A 21,821-nucleotide genomic window follows, 5' to 3' on the forward strand; every position below is an offset into this window, starting at 1 on the left:
AAGAAGCATTTCCGAAGAAGTCCTTAGAAATTGTTCAAAGCAAATCTTGAATGGTATTTTAAAGAAAATACTAGAAAAATGTCTACAAGATAAAACCTATGGAAGGTTTCTTAAAAGAATCCCTGAAGGATTGTTTGGGTAATCTATGCAGAAGGTACTTAAAAAAACTCTGGAGGAATTTCTAAAGCAATCTCTGGAGAAAATTTCCGAATGAATTCCTGAAATATTTCTTTTCTTTGTGTTTTCTCTGAGAGTCCAAAAGAAAATTTCATAATGTAATATTAAAAAATAGGAATCTGCTGGAATCTTTAGATTCATTTCTTAAGATCTGAAAAGCTTTCTGAAGACTTCTTTAGAAAAAAATCATTAAAGATATTTTCAAAACGGAGTTTCAAAAGGAATCCTCTGTAAAAAAATGAGAAAATCTCTCGATAAATTTCTGAAGAAATGAAGTATTCGAAATCATTCACGAAGAATTACTCGGGAAAACCCCGTAGAGAAACTTCGAAAAAAAATTCAGTAAGAATTTTTGGAAGATTTTCTGGAAAACAATATTTTGTTTTATTGTTAAAAGAATTCCTGAAGAAATTATTGATCAAATATCTAGTCGAATTTCATAAAAAATCTCTGAACGAATTTTAAAATATCCCAGTCAGTAAACATTTCTGAAAAAAAACGTGCAGAAATTTCAGAAGGAGTCTTTGGAGGAATTTATAAAGTTATCCTTGGAGAAAACTTTCAAATGAAACAGTGGAAGATTTTTTCAAATAATTCTTGAAGAAATTTCAAGTGAAATGTCTGGAAAAATCCATAAATAAACTAAAAAAATACCTATATTTAAGGTGAATATATAACGAAGCCACACTTAGAATTTTCAAAAGCACAAATCTGAAGAACCGAGGGTTGATTTGCGCTGAAAAATTGATCGATTGGTCACCACCAGCAGATCACCAATCGACCAACTTTTCAGCGCAATCCGTTTTTTTTGATTTTTCAGATTTGTGCTCTTGAAAATTCGAGGTGTGGCTTCCTTATATATTCACCTTAATGAAGAATTTTTTGGAAAATTTCCTGAAATTTCTCAGAACAATTGTTGATAGAATATCTGCTGAGAAATTCTTGAACAGATATATTAGAAATTTCTAAAGCAATCCGAAGGTGAATATTTAAACAATGTCCGAACACAATTCGTGGAAGATTTTTTCGAACAATCCGTGAAGAAAATTTGGAAAAAAAATTCTAAAATTTCCCGAAAGATTTTTTTTAAGAATGTCTAAAGGACTTTCTAAATGAATCTTTGGAAAATCTTTGAATAGATATCCCTAGCAATTTCTGAAGGAATCCGGAGAGAATATTTTAAACAATATATGAAGAAAATTCGTGGAAGATTTTCCTAAAATGTTCGTTAAGAAAATCAGATAGGCAGTATTCTTATATAGGAGAAGATTTCCCAAAATCATAAATAATGTTTTTGTACATGCATGGAGGCACAAAATCTTCACAACTGTTGTTATATTGGCAATCCAAAAAAATCTCAGTGAATAATTATGAAAAACCCGAGCAGAAATTTCCGAAGAAGTTTTTGGAGGACTAGATAGTTATCTTTGGAGAACATCAAATGAGTCATCGAAAGATTTTTTCAAATAATTCTTAAAGAAATTCCAAGTACAGTTTCTAGAAGAATCCATGAATAATATTCCTAAAGAATCCCTGGAGGAATTTATAAAGGATTTTTTTTAGAAAATTGTGTAAAAAATCCCGAAAGAATTTTTGAAAAAATCTGTAGGATTTTCTAAATAAATCTTGGGATAAATTTTCGATGAGATATTTTTTGTTTTTTTTTTTTTTAATAATCTTAAAGGAATTTTTAAAACAATGTCTATGTCTGATGAAAACTTATGTAGTACAACGACTAATGAATTAAATTCATTAAAAATAAAAAAAAATAAATAAAAATTGCAATGACTTCATCATTTATTGCATACTTCTCAACCACTTTCCCCTAAATTATGATCCAGTTGCACGATCTGAACAAAAGTGTCAGTGCATACATCTCATTCTTAACCTTTCGACCCTTCACCACTTTAAGTCTGGGTACAGGGCAGCAATTTGTTCTGACACCCTCCGCCCTCAACGGCCAGACAACTCGTTTTCCATGTTCTGAAATAATGAACCCACCACACCACACCAACTGTGTCCTTGAGGAAACCACTTTTCCTGTTGGGCATCGACGCAGCAGCAGCGTTGCGGCTTGCAATTTCTAGTTCTTCAGAACCCCACTCCTCCAGAAGTGGCAGTCAGTGAGGTACGTGCCAATTCAGAACTCAAACCGGGGGATTACTCTTTTTTGTCTTTTACAAATCGAAAAGCAGTTTGCAGTTTCCTCTTGGTGGTTGGCGTTCGCCCCTCTGATGGACCGAGGTTCCGAGACCCGAGCAAAGACTCTGAAATGCCACCTCTTTTCCGGCGATTCCACGGCGGTTGTGCCATTCTTCGTCGTCAAAGGGGCAGCAGCGGGCAACAATAATCCAAGGCCGTCGCGTCCGTCGGTCGGTTTGCTCTGTTAAGTTGTGTGTTGGCTGGGTAACTCGCTCAGAGCAAACGCCAAGAACTCGCACTCGGACTCGGGCGCAACCATTTCGATTGTAATAAAAGTAATAATAAAAATGGTTGTTTAAATAAGGAAAGACTAGAAAAACCGGTACATGCGCCTCGACCAACGCACGGTAGGAGCCGCACCCCGTGCAGTTACTGGGCGGTGGTGGTGTGACAGAGGCGGCTTCTCTTGTACGCCCCAACTCCGTCGTATGTAGCAAGCAGGTTCCCTTTCCTGTGTTGTGTACAAAATGTTTCATGTTCTTAAGTCTGCGATCGAACACGGGCGTGGAGGTACATATCTCTGTCGATGATATAGATTTTATTGGATGGAACGCTTGCGTGCTCCGGTTTCGACAGCTGCCCTGCCTTAATGACGATCAATTGTCTGGATTATGGAGACCTTTTCCGGGATGGGACCAGTTTGCGGGCGGGCGTCGACGTCGCACGCCTCGGTCGAAAACCTTTTGTCGAGTGGGATCGATAGAATGAGATGCGAGACACCACTTAATGGGAGTTTGTTTCTGGTTTAAAGTCGGGAAGACCTAATCGGATGAATTTAATGCGTTGCAATCGAAATCGAATCATAGCCAATTCGAGATTAAAAAACAAATATTTAATTTTTCTGTCTTCTTGGTTATGTCTTCTGTCCTCCAACTTCTATTTTTTTGTTTCATTTATTCTTACTCTGTTTTTTTTAATTTTTTTTTCCTATTTTTTTCTATTTTGTCTTTAATTTTATATCTTCTTTTAATTATCAACTAACTTTTCCTCTCAATTTTTTATTCTGTGTCATTTTCTGCATTACGTGTTTCTATATTCTATCATTGATCCTCTGTTTAATTTCTTCTGTGTTCTGATTACTGTTTCTGTTTCTCTACTTTTGTGTCTCGTATTGTGTCTTCTTGTTCACATTTTTCACCTTTTGTCTTCTGTTTATTATCTTCTGTTTTCCTACATCATGATTCTGTCATCAGTTTTCTGTCTTTTGTCTCATGTGTTTTATTTTTTGGCTTCCAACCTTTACCATCTGACTTATGTCTTATGTTTTCTGTCTTAGTTCTTAGATCTCTAACTTCGTTCACCATTTGTTCTGTTTTCTCACTTCTGTCTTCAACTTTCGGTCTTTTGTGTTTTGTTTAAAGTTTTCTATATTTTATTTTCTTCCTCTGTCTTCCATCTTGAGTCTTGAATCTTCTGCCGTCTGACCTCTGTCTGCTATCTTTTGTCAAGAGTTTTTTTTTTCTGCTTTTGACAATGTGTATTTCCTTATATCATTGGACTAAATTGTTTATTTTCTGCGTTTTTCTGTAATATGAACTGGAAAAAAAATTCCACAAAATTTTCCACTGTTGAGAAAATTTGTGAAGAAAAGCCGGAAAAACTTTGCCCGAAGTCGTGAATAATTTGAAAAAAAAATTTGAGAAGGTAATTATGAAATTACCTTCCCAAAATTCTCAAAAATATTATAGGCATATATGGTCATTTTCCACAAATTGGCCATAACTCAGGAAGAAAATAAAGTGCATCCTTAAACTTACTGAAGTTGAAATTTATAAAGTTTTCTTCTCAGAGATATTTTATTAGAAATTGTCCGCGAGTTCTTGCATAGTTTTTCCAGCTTTTATTTACGAATTTTCTCCACTGTCGAAACTTTCTTGGGGAACTTCTTTCCAGCGCATGTCAATCGGATGCGCAGTCGTGACAGTGCTCAAGTACTGGTGAATCCTCCCAGAAACTCTAAAGAATTTCTCCCAGAAATGCTGGAGAATTAGAAATTCTGAAGAATTCCTCTCAGAAATTCTGGAGAATTTCTCTCGGGAATGCTGGAGAATTTCTCCCAGAAATTTTGGACAACTTCTCCCAGAAAGTCTGGAGAATTGCTCCCAGAAATTCTGGAAAATTTCTTACAGAATTTTTGGAGAATTTCTCCCAGAAATTTTGGAGAATTTCTCCCAGAAATTCTGGAGAATTTCTCCCAGAAATTCTGGAGAATTTCTCCCAGAAATTCTGGAGAATTTCTCCCAGAAATTCTGGAGAATTTCTCCCAGAAATGCTGGCGAATTTCTCCCAGAATTATCCTGGAGAATTCAGGAGAATTTCTCACAGAAATTCTTTTGAATAGGGTATGTGTGCCATCAGTAATCTCACGCTCCCATATTCATCCTATTCGAAAACAAGCGATTTCGGCACCGATTGATTCCGTTCTTTTTGTTTTCATGGGTGCTCACTTCTAACAAAAAATACAAAAATAAAAAACGAAACAAACAGCGCTTCAATCCTTTGTTTTTCGTAGGATGAAAATGGGAGCCACATGCTTAATAAGGGAACCAATACCCTATCTCATAGAAATTCTGGAGAATTTCTCCCAGAATTCCTGGTGAATTGCTCCCAGAAACTCTGAAGAATATCTACCAGAAATTCTGAAGAAATTCTCCCAGAAATTCTGGACAATTTCTCCCAGAAATTCTGGAGAATTTCTTCCAAAAATTCGGGAGAATTTCTCGCAGAAATTCGGGAGAATTTCTCCCAGAAGTGCAGGAGAATTCCTCCCAGAAATTCTGGAGAATTTCTCTCAGGAATGCTGGAGATACATACATACATTTATTTGTTCAACATCATTAAGACAAGACATAATCAACAATAGTACGCCACAATACTCGGTTTGTGGCTGCCGCTCTCCATCCTCGGTCGCGCCCAATGCTCGCCAAGTCACGCTCCACCTGGTCCGCCCATCGTGCTCTCTGCGCTCCACGCCTTCTTGTGCCAACCGGATCCGTTGCAAACACCAGCTTTGCAGGGTTGTTGTCCGGCATTCTTGCAACATGCCCTGCCCACCGTATCCTTCCGGCTTTGGCCACCTTCTGGATGCTGGGTTCGCCGTAAAGTGCAGCGAGCTCGTGGTTCATCCTTCTCCGCCACACACCGTTCTCCTGCACGCCGCCGAAGATCGTTCTTAGCACGCGTCGCTCGAAAACTCCGAGTGCTTGTAGGTCCTCCTCGAGCTCCGGTCTTATTAGCGTTTTGTACATGGTGCATTTGGTGCGTGGGTGAATCTTTTTTGACCGCAGTTTCTTCTGGAGCCCGTAGTAGGCCCGACTTCCGCTGATGATGCGCCTCCGAATTTCACGGCTCACGTTGTTGTCAGCCGTCAGTAAGGATCCGAGGTAGACGAATTCCTCCACCACCTCGAAAGTATCCCCGTCTATCGTAACATTACTACCCAGACGGATCCGGTCGTGTTCGGTTCCGCCTACCAGCATGTACTTTGTTTTTGAGGCATTCACCACCAGTCCGACCTTTGCTGCTTCGCGTTTCAGGCGGGTGTACAGTTCTGCCACCGTTCCAAATGTTCTAGCGATAATGTCCATGTCGTCCGCAAAGCACACAAATTGTCCGGATTTTGTGAAAATCGTTCCCCGGCTCGGCGCATCACACTTTCCAGAGCGATGTTGAAGAGTAGGCATGAAAGTCCATCACCTTGTCACAGTACCCGGCGAGATTCGAATGAACTGGATAGTTCACCCGAAGCCCTTACGCAGTTTTGCACACCGTCCATCGTTGCTTTAATCAGTCTAGTCAGCTTCCTAGGAAAGCCGTTTTCGTCCATGATTCTCCATAGCTCTGCGCGGTCGATACTATCGTATGCCGCTTTGAAGTCGATGAACAGGTGGTGCGTTGGGACCTGGTATTCACGGCATTTCTGGAGGATTTGCCGTACGGTAAAGATCTGGTCCGTTGTCGACCGGCCGTCGATGAAGCCGGCTTGATAACTTCCCACGAACTCATTTGTTTTAGGTGACAGACGACGGAAGATGATCTGGGATAGCACTTTGTAGGCAGCATTCAAAATAGTGATCGCCCTGAAGTTCTCACATTCCAAATGGTCGCCTTTCTTGTGAATGGGGCAGATTACCCCTTCCTTCAACTCCTCCGGTAGCTGTTCGGTTTCCCAGATCCTGACTATCAGCCGATGCAGACAGGTGGCCAACTTTTCTGGGCCCATCTTGATGAGCTCAGCTGCGATACCATCCTTACCAGCTGCTTTGTTGGTTTTGAGCTGGTGAATGGCATCCTTAACTTCCCTCAGCGTGGGAGTTGGTTCATTTCCGTCCTCCGCTGCACTGGCGTCGTCGTTCCTTCCGTTGCCGTGGGCTCCCGTGCCTACGTTCTCCACGCCGTTCAGGTGCTGATCGAAGTGCTGCTTCCACCTTTCGATCACCTCACGTCCGTCCGTCAAGAGGCCTCCGTCTTTATTCCTGCATATTTCGGCTCGCGGCATGAAGCCGTTGCGGGATGCGTTGAGCTTCTGATAGAACTTCCGTGTTTCTTGGGAACGGCACAGCAGTTCCATTTCTTCACACTCCGCTTCTTCCAGCCGGCGCTTTTTCTCCCGAAAGAGGCGGGTCTGCTGTTTCCGCTTCTGTTTGTAACGTTCCACGTTCTGTCGAGTCCCTTGCTGCAGCATTACCGCCCTCGCTGCGTTCTTCTCCTCCAAAACCGTTCTGCACTCTTCGTCGAACCATTCGTTCCGTCGATTCCGTTCCACGTACCCGATGGTGCTCTCGGCTGCGTCGTTGATGGCTGCTTTCACTGTACTCCAGCAGTCCTCTAGAGGGGCCTCATCGAGCTCGCCCTCGTCTGGCAACGCGGCTTCGAGATTCTGCGCGTATGCTGAGGCGACATCCGGTTGCTTCAGTCGCTCTAGGTTGTACCGTGGCGGTCGCCGGTACCGTACATTGTTGATGACGGAGAGTTTTGGGCGCAGTTTGACCATCACCAGATAGTGGTCGGAGTCGATGTTGGCGCCACGATAGGTCCTGACGTCGATAATGTCGGAGAAGTGCCGTCCGTCAATCAGAACGTGGTCGATTTGAGATTCCGTCTGCTGTGGTGATCTCCAGGTGTAACGATAAGGGAGGCTGTGTTGGAAAAAGGTGCTACGTATGGCCATATTTTTGGAGGCGGCGAAATCAATGAGTCGTTTTCATTCGTTTGCTGGTGGGCGCTGAACTTACCAATCGTCGGTCTGAATTCCTCCTCCTGGCCTACCTGAGCGTTCAAATCACCTATGATGATCTTGACGTCGTGGCTTGGGCAGCGATCGTACTCACGTTCGAGCTGCGCGTAAAATGCGTCCTTGTCATCATCAGTACTTCCGGAGTGTGGGCTGTGCACGTTTATAATGCTGAAGTTGAAGAATCGGCCTTTGATTCTCAACCTGCACATTCTTTCGTCGATCGGCCACCAACCGATCACGCGCCTCTGCATATCACCCATCACGATGAAAGCTGTTCCCAGCTCGCGTGTGTTGCCGCAGCTCTGGTAGATGGTATGATTACCTCTAAACGTTCGCACCATGGATCCTGTCCAACACACCTCCTGCAGCGCTACGATGCCGAACCCGCGGTCCTTCAGTAGATCGGCGAGTATGCGGGTGCTCCCAATGAAGTTGAGAGATCGGCAGTTCCACGTACCGAGTTTAAAATCGCAAGTCCTTTTTGTTCGCTGGGGTCGTTGCCGTTGGTCTCGGTTCGTATTATTCTGTTGCTGATTTTCCGTTACAATGGTTTTTTACGGCTGGCTCGTAGGGCCTGACACCAACCCCCTACTTTCCGGAGGACCATAGTGCACAGTTGAGCTTAGAGTCCTTCCCTGGCACTCGGACGTAGATCAGCCGCCCCTAACATGGGGGTCAGACGCTGTTGTGAGCCGCTCCTCCTGGAGAACAGACGCTCAGGTTTGCCGAAGCAAACCCCCCCTTCCCTGTCAGCCTACGACCAAAGGTCCCACCGGGGTTGGTTACCCGATCTTCCCTAAGGTTGCTCATAGTTTCCGGCCGGTACCGCGTGGAGGTAGGGATAGGAGTTGCTGGGCAGAGGCTAGTGGATCACAATGGGATCTGAATTGCGCAGCATACCCAGCCTTTACCGTGCCAGGAATGCTGGAGAATATCTCCCAGAAATTCTGGACAACTTCTCCCAGAAAGTCTGGAGAATTTCTCCCAGAAATTCTGGAGAATTTCTCCCAGAAATTCTGGAGAATTTCTCCCAGAAAATCTGAAGAATTTCTCCCAGAAATTTTGAAGAGTTTCTCCCAGAAATTCTGAAGAATTTCTCCCAAAAATTCTGAACAATTTCTCCCAAAGATGATAGAGAATTTCTCCCAGAAATTCTGGAGAATTTCTCCTAGAAATTCTGGAGAATTTCTCCCAGAAATTCTGGAGAATTTCTCCCAGAAATTCTGGAGAATTTCTCCCAGAAATTCTGGAGAATCGCTCCTAGAAATTCTGGAGAATTTCTCCCAGAAATTCTCCAGAATTTCTCCCAGAAATTCTGGAGAATATCTCCCAGAAATTCTGGAGAATTCCTCCCAGAAATTCTAGAGAATTTCTCCCAGAAATTATGGAGAATTTCTCTCAGAAATTCTGGAGAATTTCTCCCAGAAATTCTGGAGAATTTCTCCCAGAAATTCTGGAGAATTTCTCCCAGAAATTCTGGAGAATTTCTCCCAGAAATTCTGGAGAATTTCTCCCAGAAATTCTGGAGAATTTCTCCCAGAAATTCTGGAGAATTTCTCCCAGAAATTCTGGAAAATTTCTCCCAGAAATTCTGGAGAATTTCTTCCAGAAATTCTGGAGAATTTCTCCCAGAAATTCTGGAGAATTTCTCCCAGAAATTCTGGAGAATTTCTCCCAGAAATTCTGGAGAATTTCTCCCAGAAATTCTGGAGAATTTCCACCAGAAATTCTGGAGAATTTCTCCATGATATTATGGAGAATTTCTCCCAGAAATTCTGGAGAATTTTCCCCAGCAATTCTGGAGAATTTCTCCCAAAAATTCTGGAGAATTTCTCCCAGAAATTCTGGAGAATTTCTCACAGAAATTCTGCAGAATTCCTTCCAGAAATTCTTTTGAATATCTCACAGAAATTTTGGAGAATTTCTCCAAGAGCTTCTGGAGAATTTTTATCAGCATTTCTGGAAAATTTCTCCCACACATTCTGGATGATTTCTTTCTGAAACTCTCCCAGAAATTCTGGAGAATTTCTCCCAGAAATTTTGGAGAATTTCGCCTAGAAATTCTGAAGAATTTCTCCCAGAGTTTCTGGAGAATTTCTCCCGGAAATTCTCCCAGAATGATTTTCTCTCTGGCATCATCAGCATCATTTTCTGGGAGAAATTCTCCAGAATTTCTTGGGGAAAATCTCCAGAATTTCTGGGAAAAATTCTCCAGAATTTCTGGAAGAAATTCTCCAGAATTTCAGGGAGAAATTCTCCAAAATTTCAGGGAGAAATTCTCCAGAATTTCAGGGAAAAATTCTCCAGAAATTCAGGGAGAAATTCTCCAGAATTTCTGGGAGAAATTCTCCAGAATTTGTTGGAGAAATTCTCCATGATTTCTGGGAGAAATTCTCCAGAATTTCTGGGAGAAATTCCCCAAAGTTTCTGGAGGAATTTCTCCACAATTTCTGGGAAAAATACTCCAGAATTTGTTGAAGAAACTCTCCAGAATTTCTGGGAGAAATTCTGCAGAGTTTCTGGGAGAAATTCTCCAGAGTTTCTGGGAGAAATTCTGTTGAATTTCTGGGAGAAATTCTCGTGAATTTCTGGGAGAAATTCTCCTGGAAAAATTCTCAAGAATTTCTGGGAGAAATTCTCCAGAGTTTCTGGAAGAAATTCTCCAGAATTTCTAGGAGAAATTCTGCAGAATTTCTGGGAGAAATACTCCAGAATTTCTGGGAGAAATACTCCAGAATCAGAAAATCTGGAGAAATTCTCCAGAGTTTCTGGGAGAATTTCTACAGAATTTCATGGAGAAATTCTCCAGAGTTTCTGGGAGTTTTTTTTTTTACAGAATTTCTGGAAGAATTTCAGAGAGAAATCATTTAGAATGTGTGGGAGAAATTTTCCAGAAATTCTGATAAAAATTCTCCAGAAGCTCTGGAAGAAATTCTCCAAAAATTTCTGTGGGAAAATCTCCAAAACTTTCTGTGAGGAATTCTCCAGAATTACTGGAAGAAATTCTCCAGAATTTCTGGGAGAAATTTTGAAGAATCTCTGGGAGATATTCTCCAGAATTTCTGGAAGGAATTCTCCTGGATTTCTGGGAGAAAATCTTCTGCATTTCTGGGAGAAATTATCCTGCATTTCTGGGAGAAATTCTTCAGAATATCTGAGTGAAAATCTTCAGAATTTCTGGGAAAACTCTTCAGAATTTCTGAGAGAAGTTCTTCAGATTTTCTGGGATAAATTCTTCAGAATCTCGGTGACAAATTCTTATGAATTTCGGAGAGAAATTCTTCAGAACTTCTTGGTGAAATTCTCAAGAATTTCTTGGAGGAATTCTCCAGAATTTCTGGGAGAAACTCTCAAGAATTTCTGGGAGAAATTCTCCAGAATTTCTGGGAGAAATTCTTTTGAATTTTTGAGAGAAATTTTCCAGAATTTCTGGGATCAATTCTCCAGAATTTCTGGGAGAAATTCTCCACAATTTCTGGGAGAAATTGCCAGAATTTCTGGGAGAAATTCTGCAGAATTTCTGGGAAAAATTCTCCAGAATTTCTGGTAGAAATTGTTCAGAATTTCTGGAAGAAATTCTCCAGAATATCTGAGATAAATTCTCCAAAGTTTCTGGGAGAAATTCTCCAAAATTTCTGGGAGAAATTTTCCAGAATTTCTGTGAGAAACTCTCCAGAATTTCTGAGAAAATTTCTTCTGAATTTCTGGAAGAAATTCTTCAGAATTTCTGGAAGAAACTCTCCGGAATTTCTGGGAGAAATTCTTCAGAATTTCTGGGAGAAATTCTCCAGAATATCTGGGAGAAATCAGTGTTATATAAGAATTTCTACAAATTCTGGAGAATTTCTCCCAGAGACTCTGGAGAATTTCTCCCAGAAGTTTTGAAGAATTTCTCTCAGAAATTTTATAGAATTTCATCCAGAAATTCTAAGGAATTTCGCCCACAAATTCTTGAGAATTTCTCCCAGAAAATCTGGAGAATTTCTCCCAGAAATGCTGGAGAATTTCTCCCAGAAATTCTGGAGAATTCTCTTGAAAATCTCACAGAAATTTTGAAGAATTTCGCCCTTGTGGAGAATCTTTATCAACATTTCTGAAAAAAATCTCTCACAAGTTCTGGATGATTTCTCTCTGAAATTTCTCCCAGAATTCTGGAGACTTTCTTCCAGAAATTCTGAAGAATGTCGTTCAGAAATTCTAAAGAATTTCTTACAGAAATTCTGGAGAATTTCTCCCAGAAATTCTGGAGAATTTCTCCCAGAAATTCTGGAGAATTTCTCCCAGAAATTCTGGAAAATTTCTCCCAGAGATTCTGGAAAACTTCTCCCAGAAATTCTGAAGAATTTCTCCCACAAGTTCTGAAGAATTTCTTCCAGAAATTCTTCTGAATATCTCACAGAAATTTTGGAGAATTTCTCCCAGAGCTTTATCAGCATTTCTGGAGAATTTCTCCCACACATTCTGAATGATTTCTCTCTGAAATTCTCCCAGAAATTCTGAAAAATTTCACCCAGAAACTCTGGACAATTTCTCCCAAAAACCATGTTTTCCCAAATCGACCTTATCAGAAATTAGATTTGAAAGCCTATTTTAACATGTTTTAAAGTTTCACAATACTTGTTTGAGTAGCTTTACACATGCTCAGAGGGCCAGTACTTGTTTTAAAAATAAAGAACACGTAACGTTTGCTTTAACAAGAGAATTAGTCCAGAAAAATTGAAAATTGTGATCAATGTTACCCCGGATTACGATATACACATACAAGATAAGATAACAAGAGTGTAACGAATCAAACAATCAGCAAATTAATGAGGCATGCTAAGCTAAATATGGACAGTGAGATTAATCGAGTTGAACTGAAGCTATAAAAAGGCATACGTTTTTCTTATAAATAAAATTTCGATGAACTGGTTTAGCTAATCGCACATACACCATTGTCTTCCTACAGAAAACAACTGACCTTTAATTTCGATCCACACCTTGTTACGATTCGCGAATTAACATTCATCGAATCAGGTTTTCTTAAGCGTTACAACGTCTACCTAACTGCTAAAATCTACCAACAAGACCACATCCACTGCAATCAATTGCTCGCAACCGACACCCGGTTCTCACACGCACATTAAACACACAAAAAAGAAACAAGATCAAATAACCGTAGCAGAAAAAAGTTCTTACGTCTCGAGAGTTTTTGCGGCACCACGGGCGCTGGTTCCCAACCATCAACTTGGTGATGGATGGACGAATAGCAAACAATAACGTGTGTCAGATCACCGTCCCCATTAATCCCTCCGACTGACGGTTTGATGAATAAATTGAACTCTTCAATAGCTCGACTGCTGGCTGGAGCCGCGTAGAGCACTTCCTCATTAATCCCAAATTGGAGCGCTAAGCGTAAGCGCCCTGATTGTCGCGCCTCGCTTATACGGACGGAGACTTGGACGGAGACAGAACAATGGAATGTGCTGCTATTGGATCAAGATCACATAATGAGACGCCATTCCCACCTTTATTACGAGAGGGAGCAGCCACGAGTTGACCATTGTTTAGCAGTTGAATTCCTAAGCTTCAACTCGAAGGATTATCTCCGCAGCCGACCTTGAAGGCCTAATTTGAACGTGCAGCGGCTTTTTCGCGCACAATTCATTGGAAAGGAGCTTGTTTGCGTTTGACGCATGCACGATTTGACAAAATGCTAATCAAATCGTGTTGGCAAATAGCAACAATCCGTTCGGAACAAGTTCATTACCACCTCGTGGAATGCGTTTTGTTTCTTTTGCTTCGGCATCGCTCGGTTGCGCAATACCGAAAGGGGGTTGTGATACAACGCGGACAACTCAGACACACACGGAAAACGGCACGGCCACTTTCATAACAACGTATAATTATTATCTAAGGGGAAACAAATCTGATGGGCGTACTTTTTCCTCCGTATCGTGGGCCCCAGTTTGATGTTGCCTTTGAGCAGACGGTTCTTCGGTACGCTGTGCCATCCCGGCGGGTCGACGTGTTTGGTCACCGGGTCACCGTCGAGTCCCAGCCTGGTGAGGGTTCTCCGTCGCGGCACAATTACACTGCCCAGGGTGTAGTCCTCCGGCCGCATACCGGCAGCCGCCGTACGCTCCGTCCGGAACGGGTAACCGTCCACTTTGTTCAGCAGCCGGTTCAGGATGCGGAAGCACGACGGGCATGATAGCTTCTTCGACGGGTGCGGTGGTACGTGGGGGCAGGGTGTTGTGGGCGGAGGAGGCGCCGCCGTGGTGGTCGTGGTCGGAGGCTCAGTTGTCGTAGTTGCCTCAGTGGTGGTGGTGGTCACTTCAGTCGTTGTCGTAGTAGGCTCTTCAGTAGTGGTCGTAGTCTCTTCGGTGGTCGTAGTTACTTCAGTCGTCGTCGTAGTAGGCTCTTCGGTGGTCGTGGTAGTTACTTCAGTCGTCGTCGTAGTAGGCTCTTCAGTAGTAGTCGTAGTTTCTTCGGTGGTCGTGGTAGTCACTTCAGTGGTCGTCGTAGTAGGCTCTTCAGTAGTAGTTGTAGTCTCTTCGGTAGTCGTGGTAGTTACTTCAGTCGTCGTCGTAGTAGGCTCTTCAGTAGTAGTCGTAGTCTCTTCGGTGGTCGTGGTAGTCACTTCAGTCGTCGTCGTAGTAGGCTCTTCAGTAGTGGTCGTAGTTTCTTCAGTGGTCGTGGTAGTCACTTCAGTCGTCGTTGTTGTAGGCTCTTCAGTAGTAGTCGTAGTTACTTCAGTCGTCGTCGTAGTAGGCTCTTCGGTAGTAGTGGTAGTTACTTCAGTCGTCGTAGTAGTAGGCTCTTCAGTAGTAGTCGTAGTCGCTTCGGTAGTCGTGGTAGTTACTTCAGTCGTCGTAGTAGTAGGCTCTTCAGTAGTAGTTGTAGTCTCTTCGGTAGTCGTGGTAGTTACTTCAGTCGTCGTCATAGTAGGCTCTTCGGTGGTCGTGGTAGTCACTTCAGTCGTCGTCGTAGTAGGCTCTTCGGTGGTCGTGGTAGTCACTTCAGTCGTCGTTGTAGTAGGCTCTTCAGTAGTAGTCGTAGTTACTTCAGTCGTCGTCGTAGTAGGCTCTTCGGTAGTAGTCGTAGTCTCTTCGGTAGTCGTGGTAGTTACTTCAGTCGTCGTAGTAGTAGGCTCTTCAGTAGTAGTCGTAGTCTCTTCGGTAGTCGTGGTAGTTACTTCAGTCGTCGTAGTAGTAGGCTCTTCAGTAGTAGTCGTAGTCTCTTCGGTAGTCGTGGTAGTTACTTCAGTCGTCGTAGTAGTAGGCTCTTCAGTAGTAGTCGTAGTCTCTTCGGTAGTCGTGGTAGTTACTTCAGTCGTTGTCGTAGTAGGCTCTTCAGTAGTAGTTGTAGTCTCTTCGGTAGTCGTGGTAGTTACTTCAGTCGTCGTCGTAGTAGGCTCTTCGGTGGTCGTAGTAGCCACTTCAGTTGTCGTCGTAGTAGGCTCTTCAGTAGTAGTCGTAGTCTCTTCGGTGGTCGTGGTAGTCACTTCAGTCGTCGTCGTAGTAGGCTCTTCAGTAGTAGTCGTAGTCTCCTCGGTAGTCGTGGTAGTCACTTCAGTCGTCGTCGTAGTAGGCTCTTCAGTAGTAGTGGTAGTTACTTCAGTCGTTGTTGTAGTGGGCTCTTCAGTAGTGGTCGTAGTCTCTTCAGTAGTAGTCGTAGTCACTTCAGTCGTCGTCGTAGTAGGCTCTTCAGTAGTAGTCGTAGTCTCCTCGGTAGTCGTGGTAGTCACTTCAGTCGTCGTCGTAGTAGGCTCTTCAGTAGTGGTCGTAGTTTCCTCGGTAGTCGTGGTAGTGATTTCAGTCGTCGTAGTAGTAGGCTCTTCAGTAGTAGTCGTAGTCTCTTCGGTAGTCGTGGTAGTCACTTCAGTCGTCGTCGTAGTAGGCTCTTCAGTAGTGGTCGTAGTCTCTTCGGTAGTTGTAGTAGTCACTTCAGTCGTCGTCGTAGTAGGCTCTTCAGTAGTGGTCGTAGTCTCTTCGGTAGTCGTAGTAGTCACTTCAGTCGTCGTCGTAGTAGGCTCTTCAGTAGTAGTCGTAGTTACTCCAGTCGTTGTCGTAGTGGGCTCTTCAGTAGTTGTCGTAGTCTCTTCGGTAGTCGTGGTAGTGATTTCAGTCGTCGTAGTAGTAGGCTCTTCAGTAGTAGTCGTAGTGTCTTCGGTAGTTGTGGTAGTTACTTCAGTCGTCGTCGTAGTAGGCTCTTCAGTAGTAGTCGTAGTTACTTCAGTCGTTGTCGTAGTAGGCTCTTCAGTAGTAGTCGTAGTCTCTCCGGTGGTCGTGGTAGTCACTTCAGTCGTCGTCGTAGTAGGCTCTTCAGTAGTAGTCGTAGATTCTTCAGTGGTCGTGGTAGTCACTTCAGTCGTCGTCGTAGTAGGCTCTTCAGTAGTAGTTGTAGTTACTTCAGTCGTTGTCGTAGTGGGCTCTTCAGTAGTGGTCGTAGTCTCTTCGGTAGTCGTGGTAGTGATTTCAGTCGTCGTCGTAGTAGGCTCTTCAGTAGTAGTCGTAGTCTCTTCCGTAGTCGTGGTAGTCACTTCTGTTGTAGTTGTGGTGGGCTCCTCAGTAGTGGTAGTAGTGGCTTCAGTTGTAGTTGTCACCTCTGTGGTTGTAGTAGTTTCCTCTGTTGTGGTTGTAGTAGGCGCTTCTGTAGTAGTAGTTGTAACTTCAGTAGTAGTTGTTGTTGGCGCCTCTGTTGTTGTGGTGGTTGTAGGAGCCTGAGTAGTGGTTGTAAAATTTGGTTGACCTACGATAACTTCTGTGGTAGTTGTGCTTACCTCCGTTGTTGTCGTAGTTGCCACCGTGGTTGTCGGACATGTACACGAAGTTGTTGTCGGTGATGCTGGTGTCGTCGTTGTGGTTGGCACACTTGTAGTGGTCGTTCTGTGTCCTCGTATTCTGCCAAACAGTACCGAAAATGCATCACCCTGATCTTCAAGGTGTCTGTCTACTCTTTTTCCATCAGTTTCCAATTCATGGATAGAATGCTTGTAATTATCCAAGTTGTGCAGCATTTTGGACAGTACCAGATCGCTCTTAACATCAGTTGGCTTGGGTTCTTGCGTTTTCACCTTTTTCACTCCTTCAGACACAGCTTTATTCTGAGCATCCTTTTGAGCATGCGTCATAGCAATGGCATACTCGGGCATTTTACCCTTACTCCGACCTCTGTCCTTTTCATCGCTCTTCATAAAACCACTGATATACTTGTCGAAATGTTCTTCGTTCTGTATCAAGTACTGGATCAACCGTTTTCGATCTTCTTCGTCTTTCAACGAGTCCTTCACAATTTTTTGCAGCACATTCTTCGAATATTCACCAGAGTCTTTTGAATACTTTTCCAAAAAACTGTTTAATTTTTCTTTAAAATCATCTTTTTGTGTTTTCTGTTCCTTCTTCTTGTTCTTCTCATGCTTATTCTCCGCCACTGGTTCCATTATCTTATCCAAATGGCCAGTGCGTTCCATCTCCTTCAACGTCTGCTCCGCACTGTCAAACTTCGCTGCCGAACTCTTCTTCTTTTTCTTCTTCTTCGACCGTTCACTGTCCCGTTTCACTTCGTCCGTCGTAGCCTCAACTTTGCCTGGTTTCGTTTTCACCTTGTCATCCGCCTGCGCTCTCCGGAAATTCGCCATCAGCTCGTTCCACGCGGCATCCTTACTGGGAGTGGCCGTATCGTGCCGCACCGAGCGTTTCTCGAGCTTCGAATCGACACCGACATCGGAAGCGATACTGTTCAGTTCCGAACCGGAGATGGCTTCGCACGATAGCCAACAGCACAGGAGCAACGGAACCACGACGCGGACGATCATTTTCTCGGCCGATCTCTTCCAGCGAGACGGTCAGAACGCGTAAACTCGTAAAAACGTTCTGGCGAAAGCTTTTATAAGCTACCACGTTGGGTTGAGTTTTGGGCTTTTCGGCGGTGCGTTGGTCCGATACGTGAGGGAAGCCCAAATGAATGCATGCAAGAAATATTTTCCGAGCAAAAAAGGCACATATCTGGTGCCAAACATCTCGGTGCGTGCCCCTAAGTATCAACCTGGGTTTGGGAGGTTGAAATTACTTTTGATCTGATGTAATGTCTGTTACGAAATGATGGGGTTGAACTTGTTTTGGTTTGGGGTAGTTAATGACATTTTTTTGATGATCTACCAGATACTGTGTTAGCAGTTTGAAGATAGTTGAAAATGTCAAACCAAAAACAATGAGATCAGAGATGTCGAAAATTGATCGATTAAATTTTAATCTTGCACGATTATTCCGATTACACTGCTCGGCAAAATTATGCAAAATTTGGTGTTATGGGATGAACAAAAAAAAGAACATAGATTTGGGACCCTAGAAGTCTCATAGTGAAAAAATTTTTGAAAAATATTGGACCAGGCCTTCACAGTTTATGACCGAAGTTAGTATGGAGAACTTGGGGTGTTCAATTAGAACGTGCCGTGCATATATTTAGGCGTTTTCGGTATTAAGGTTTGTTTCGTTATTGTCTAAAGCCTAAATATATGCACAGAGCGTTCTAATGCTCATATCAATTAAACACCCCAAGTTCTCCATACAAACTTCAGTCATAAACTGCATCGATGTATTGGTCGTACATCAATGCATCGTGGGATTTGTAAAGCAATGTTTTGCTAAATCAATTCAGCAGTTTCTAGAATTTTCTTTCCATTCTGTAAATCAGAACCCTACAACAGTCATTTACAGTCAAAAGGTGGATACTAGGAAGTATACCTTCTGGCGCTTCTCAATGAGATGCCCAATGCTGTGAAATATTTCACATATGCATTGATGTAATAGCTTTCGTGGAATCTTTTAAAAGGTTTCCTTCTAGAAGATTCTGTGAATCAAAATCATAAATATGAAATCCCAGAGTTTGGTGCATTGCTGCATCAATCCTATAGAAAGATCTAGAAGTTAATTTCAATTCATAAATTAGAACCCTACAACAGTCATATACTAACCAACATTGGATACATTGGTCGCAGTGGTACTATGTCCGCAACAGGAAAAAAAAACTTTGGATACATAATAGTATACCTTCTGGCGCTTCCCAAAGAGATGCACCATACTGAATGAAATATTTCACATATGCATTGATACATTAGCTTCAAGGTGGTTGCTATAAATTTTCCTTCCATGAGATAAGGAGCGTGGCTAGCCACGCGTTGTCTGTCTGTCCTTCCGTCCCGTCTTGCTTTGATATGTTTAATTGGAATAATACACAATTTATTGCATTGTTTCATTGTTGCATCGTTGGATTGGATGCATTGCTACATAAATCCTAGACAGTTACAAGAACCGTACAACAGTCATTTACGAACCAAAGGAAAGATAGATACTACATACCTAGTATACCTTAAGGCGCTTCTGAATATTATGGTTACCGATACGGTTGCCTTAACAATAGAAGCTTTATTGTACCTGAATAGGAGTCAAGGTCATTGTAAAACCTATAGAATACCTACGAAGAGAGGCCCTCCAGCCTCATTTCCACGTTACTCGCGCAGCGCAGTAATCGAGTTCGCGTTAACCACGTGTATCAGCACAGTAGTGTAGTGAGTGTAACGTAGTGTAGTGAGTGAAGTGCAAATGTTTAGCAACGACATGTGTCAAGTTTGTTGTGGGCTGGGTGCCGCGCACCCTATTGAGAGGTTCGCGGATGAATTCCGGAGCTACAGGTGAGTACCCTAAGTGTAAACGGGATCCGTTTACGGTCTGTGGCAATGTTCATTAAACGTTCCTAATGGTCTCAAACTGTTAGCTTCTTATTTGCAGTGGCAAGCGAATACGAAGGGTACAATCGTGAGGCGCTGATACAACTGCTGCAAACAGCTAAGCAGCAAATCGAGATGCTCAAAACGGCAAACATTAAACTAGTTAACGAGAAGGAATCAATTGCGGAGGTGCGATGCTTGGTCATATGAGGGCGCCTTCAAGGGTGTGCTTACGCCGAAACCAGATAGACGTAATCCTGAAGCGAAAGAAAATTCCCAGATGGACGGCGGAGGAAAAACGTATCGCATTCACCGTGCGCTATTTGAGTAAACGTTGCTACGCATTCATCCGGAACCAGATGGGGATTCCTATGCTTGAATTGTCTATACTGGCGTCGTATGCAAGCCATCTCGATCTAAGGCATGGTCCACTGGAAGATGTGCTGCGGTCGATGATACTGACCAGCGTGAACAAGTCGCCGACTGAACGTGTTTGTGTGTTGTCGTTCGATGAGATGAGCATCCGGCGGTACCTGAAGTACGATGTCGGTGCCGATGAAATACTCGGCCCGCACAGCAAGGTCCAAGTGGTGATGGTTCGCGGATTGTTTTCCAGCTGGAAACAAACCATCTTCATCGCATTCCAAACCAGGGTGACCGTCAGTGTTCTGAACCTCATGATTGAGCGGCTCCGCGAGGTAGCGTACGATGTTGTGGCGGTAGTGTCGGACAACGGGGCGAAAAATGTCTCACTGCGCGGGCAACTCGGAGTGACGATGGCCAATTCGGGCATTTCGCTCAACCAAGATTTGCTGGAGAATTTGTTTGCTCAAATCCGCAACAAAGGTGAGCTGGGCTAAAAGATCGACCGACTCCGATGAGTGTGATCCAATGAGTCCGTCTGATCATTCTGGGCAAAACACCAAACGTTGCGTTGGCTCGCAATACCAACACGTAAACGGATGGGACCGACGAATTTCTCCCAACGCAACCGTTGCCTTCCGACGAAGAAATTGCCGCATTCGGGCCACAGGAAACTGATGACTACCTGACAGCGCGCATACTTCGAGAGGTGGAACTCGAACCGGCTGTGGATGAATCGGATGCCGAAGGTCTGAACCTTCCGCCAGGCAGTATAGAAGCATCTCTCTCCGGTGAACAGGAGGAAATTTTGGTGAACCAACAGGAGCAGGACGCACGGTTTCATCTACTTGCTTGGCTGGATAGCCTTCAAGCTGAAGAAATCACATCCACACCTATAAGCGGACACCAGCAAGCTTGATAGCAGTCATCTGCCGGTGTTTTTGGCGAACCTCTCTTACGGCGAGTTGACTGGACCATCACAGGATTTCCGACAAATGGGTCGTATCATGGAACAAGCCTTCCTATCTTGGCATGGACCGGCAGAGTTCAAGAACAAGGCCAACATTGTGCACTCTCTTGTTGAGCATGTTCTGCAGGAATATCTGACTTACAATAAGGAAGTTGTTAAGCGCTACATCAAAATACGAACAATTGCCCGGATGAGTACAAGAATTTAGTTATCCTGAGGAAAATAGCACCTGGCAAAGGACAAGGCCTGGTAAAGCGTACACCAAACGCATACGCCAACGCCTCCAACAAGTGGAAAAGGATGCTTTCGCGGTAATGCTCTCTCGTCTGACCTATTGTTCGCCCACCTACTGTACTATTTGCCCGCACGTCCGCACATGCATCTCTACGATTAACCACCTCACCATCAGTCTTCTTACAACCGTGCGTCCATTTGCCCTGCCCGCAAGACCGACTAGCCGCTCATCCACCTCACTGGCCGAACATTCCTTCGTACCATATCGCTCTCCCGTTCGTCCAGTAGAACGTTCGTTAGACCGTTAGCACCTGTAACACCAAACCATATGGTTTGCTGTCGTAACCGTTCTGGAGAGGGGCAGACAGCCGGCCGTGTGGCAAGTTAAGGTCACTTCCATGCGGACTCAGTCTGCTTGAATGTTGCGCTAAAGGGAGTACAACTCGCTGTAGACTGATGTTCTTTCCGTAAACAGACATCAGCAGCTTCCACACTACGAGAGGTTTCCGACAGAGGATGCCTACATACAGCACATCGAGGAGATGCACTCGCTAGACGAGATGTTTAAGTGCACTCGATGCAGTCGCAAACGCGACCTCGACCGGTACACAGAGGGTGTGCATTTGATGGGTTCAGTTGGGGGCTTCAAATGTGAGAAATGTGGAATGGGCTTCCAATACAAAATGTATTTGATAAAGCCTCCTCAACCGCTTGCCCCTCGACACCTTGCCTTCTCGACCGCTTGTCCGCTCGAGAGGTGCCCACTGGACCGCTTGCTAGCACGACCGCTGGCCTGCTCAACTGCTGGCTCGTTGGCCCCTCGACCAGTTGCCCGCTCGCACCCTCGATCGCTGGCCCCTCAACAGCTGGCACCTGGACCGCTAACCTCTCAACGCTGGACCCTCACTGACCACTCGACACTGTGCCGT

General features: G+C 43.7%; 2 protein-coding genes across 2 annotated transcripts in view; both read right to left on the minus strand.

The window, feature by feature from the left end:
* Positions 1-21,821, minus strand: part of LOC109422687 (mucin-2) — a 322,828-nt gene that overhangs the window by 56,595 nt on the left and 244,412 nt on the right. The window lies entirely within an intron of this gene.
* LOC134284278 (mucin-2-like) lies at positions 12,157-17,788 on the minus strand. The gene has a single exon (XM_062843023.1). It carries the CDS (start codon positions 17,412-17,414, stop codon positions 13,485-13,487), a length of 3,930 nt encoding a protein of 1,309 aa, XP_062699007.1. The 5' UTR covers positions 17,415-17,788; the 3' UTR covers positions 12,157-13,484.

The sequence above is a fragment of the Aedes albopictus genome, chromosome 3, assembly GCF_035046485.1.
Source record: "Aedes albopictus strain Foshan chromosome 3, AalbF5, whole genome shotgun sequence".
In the NCBI taxonomy this organism is placed as follows: Eukaryota; Metazoa; Arthropoda; class Insecta; order Diptera; family Culicidae; genus Aedes; species Aedes albopictus.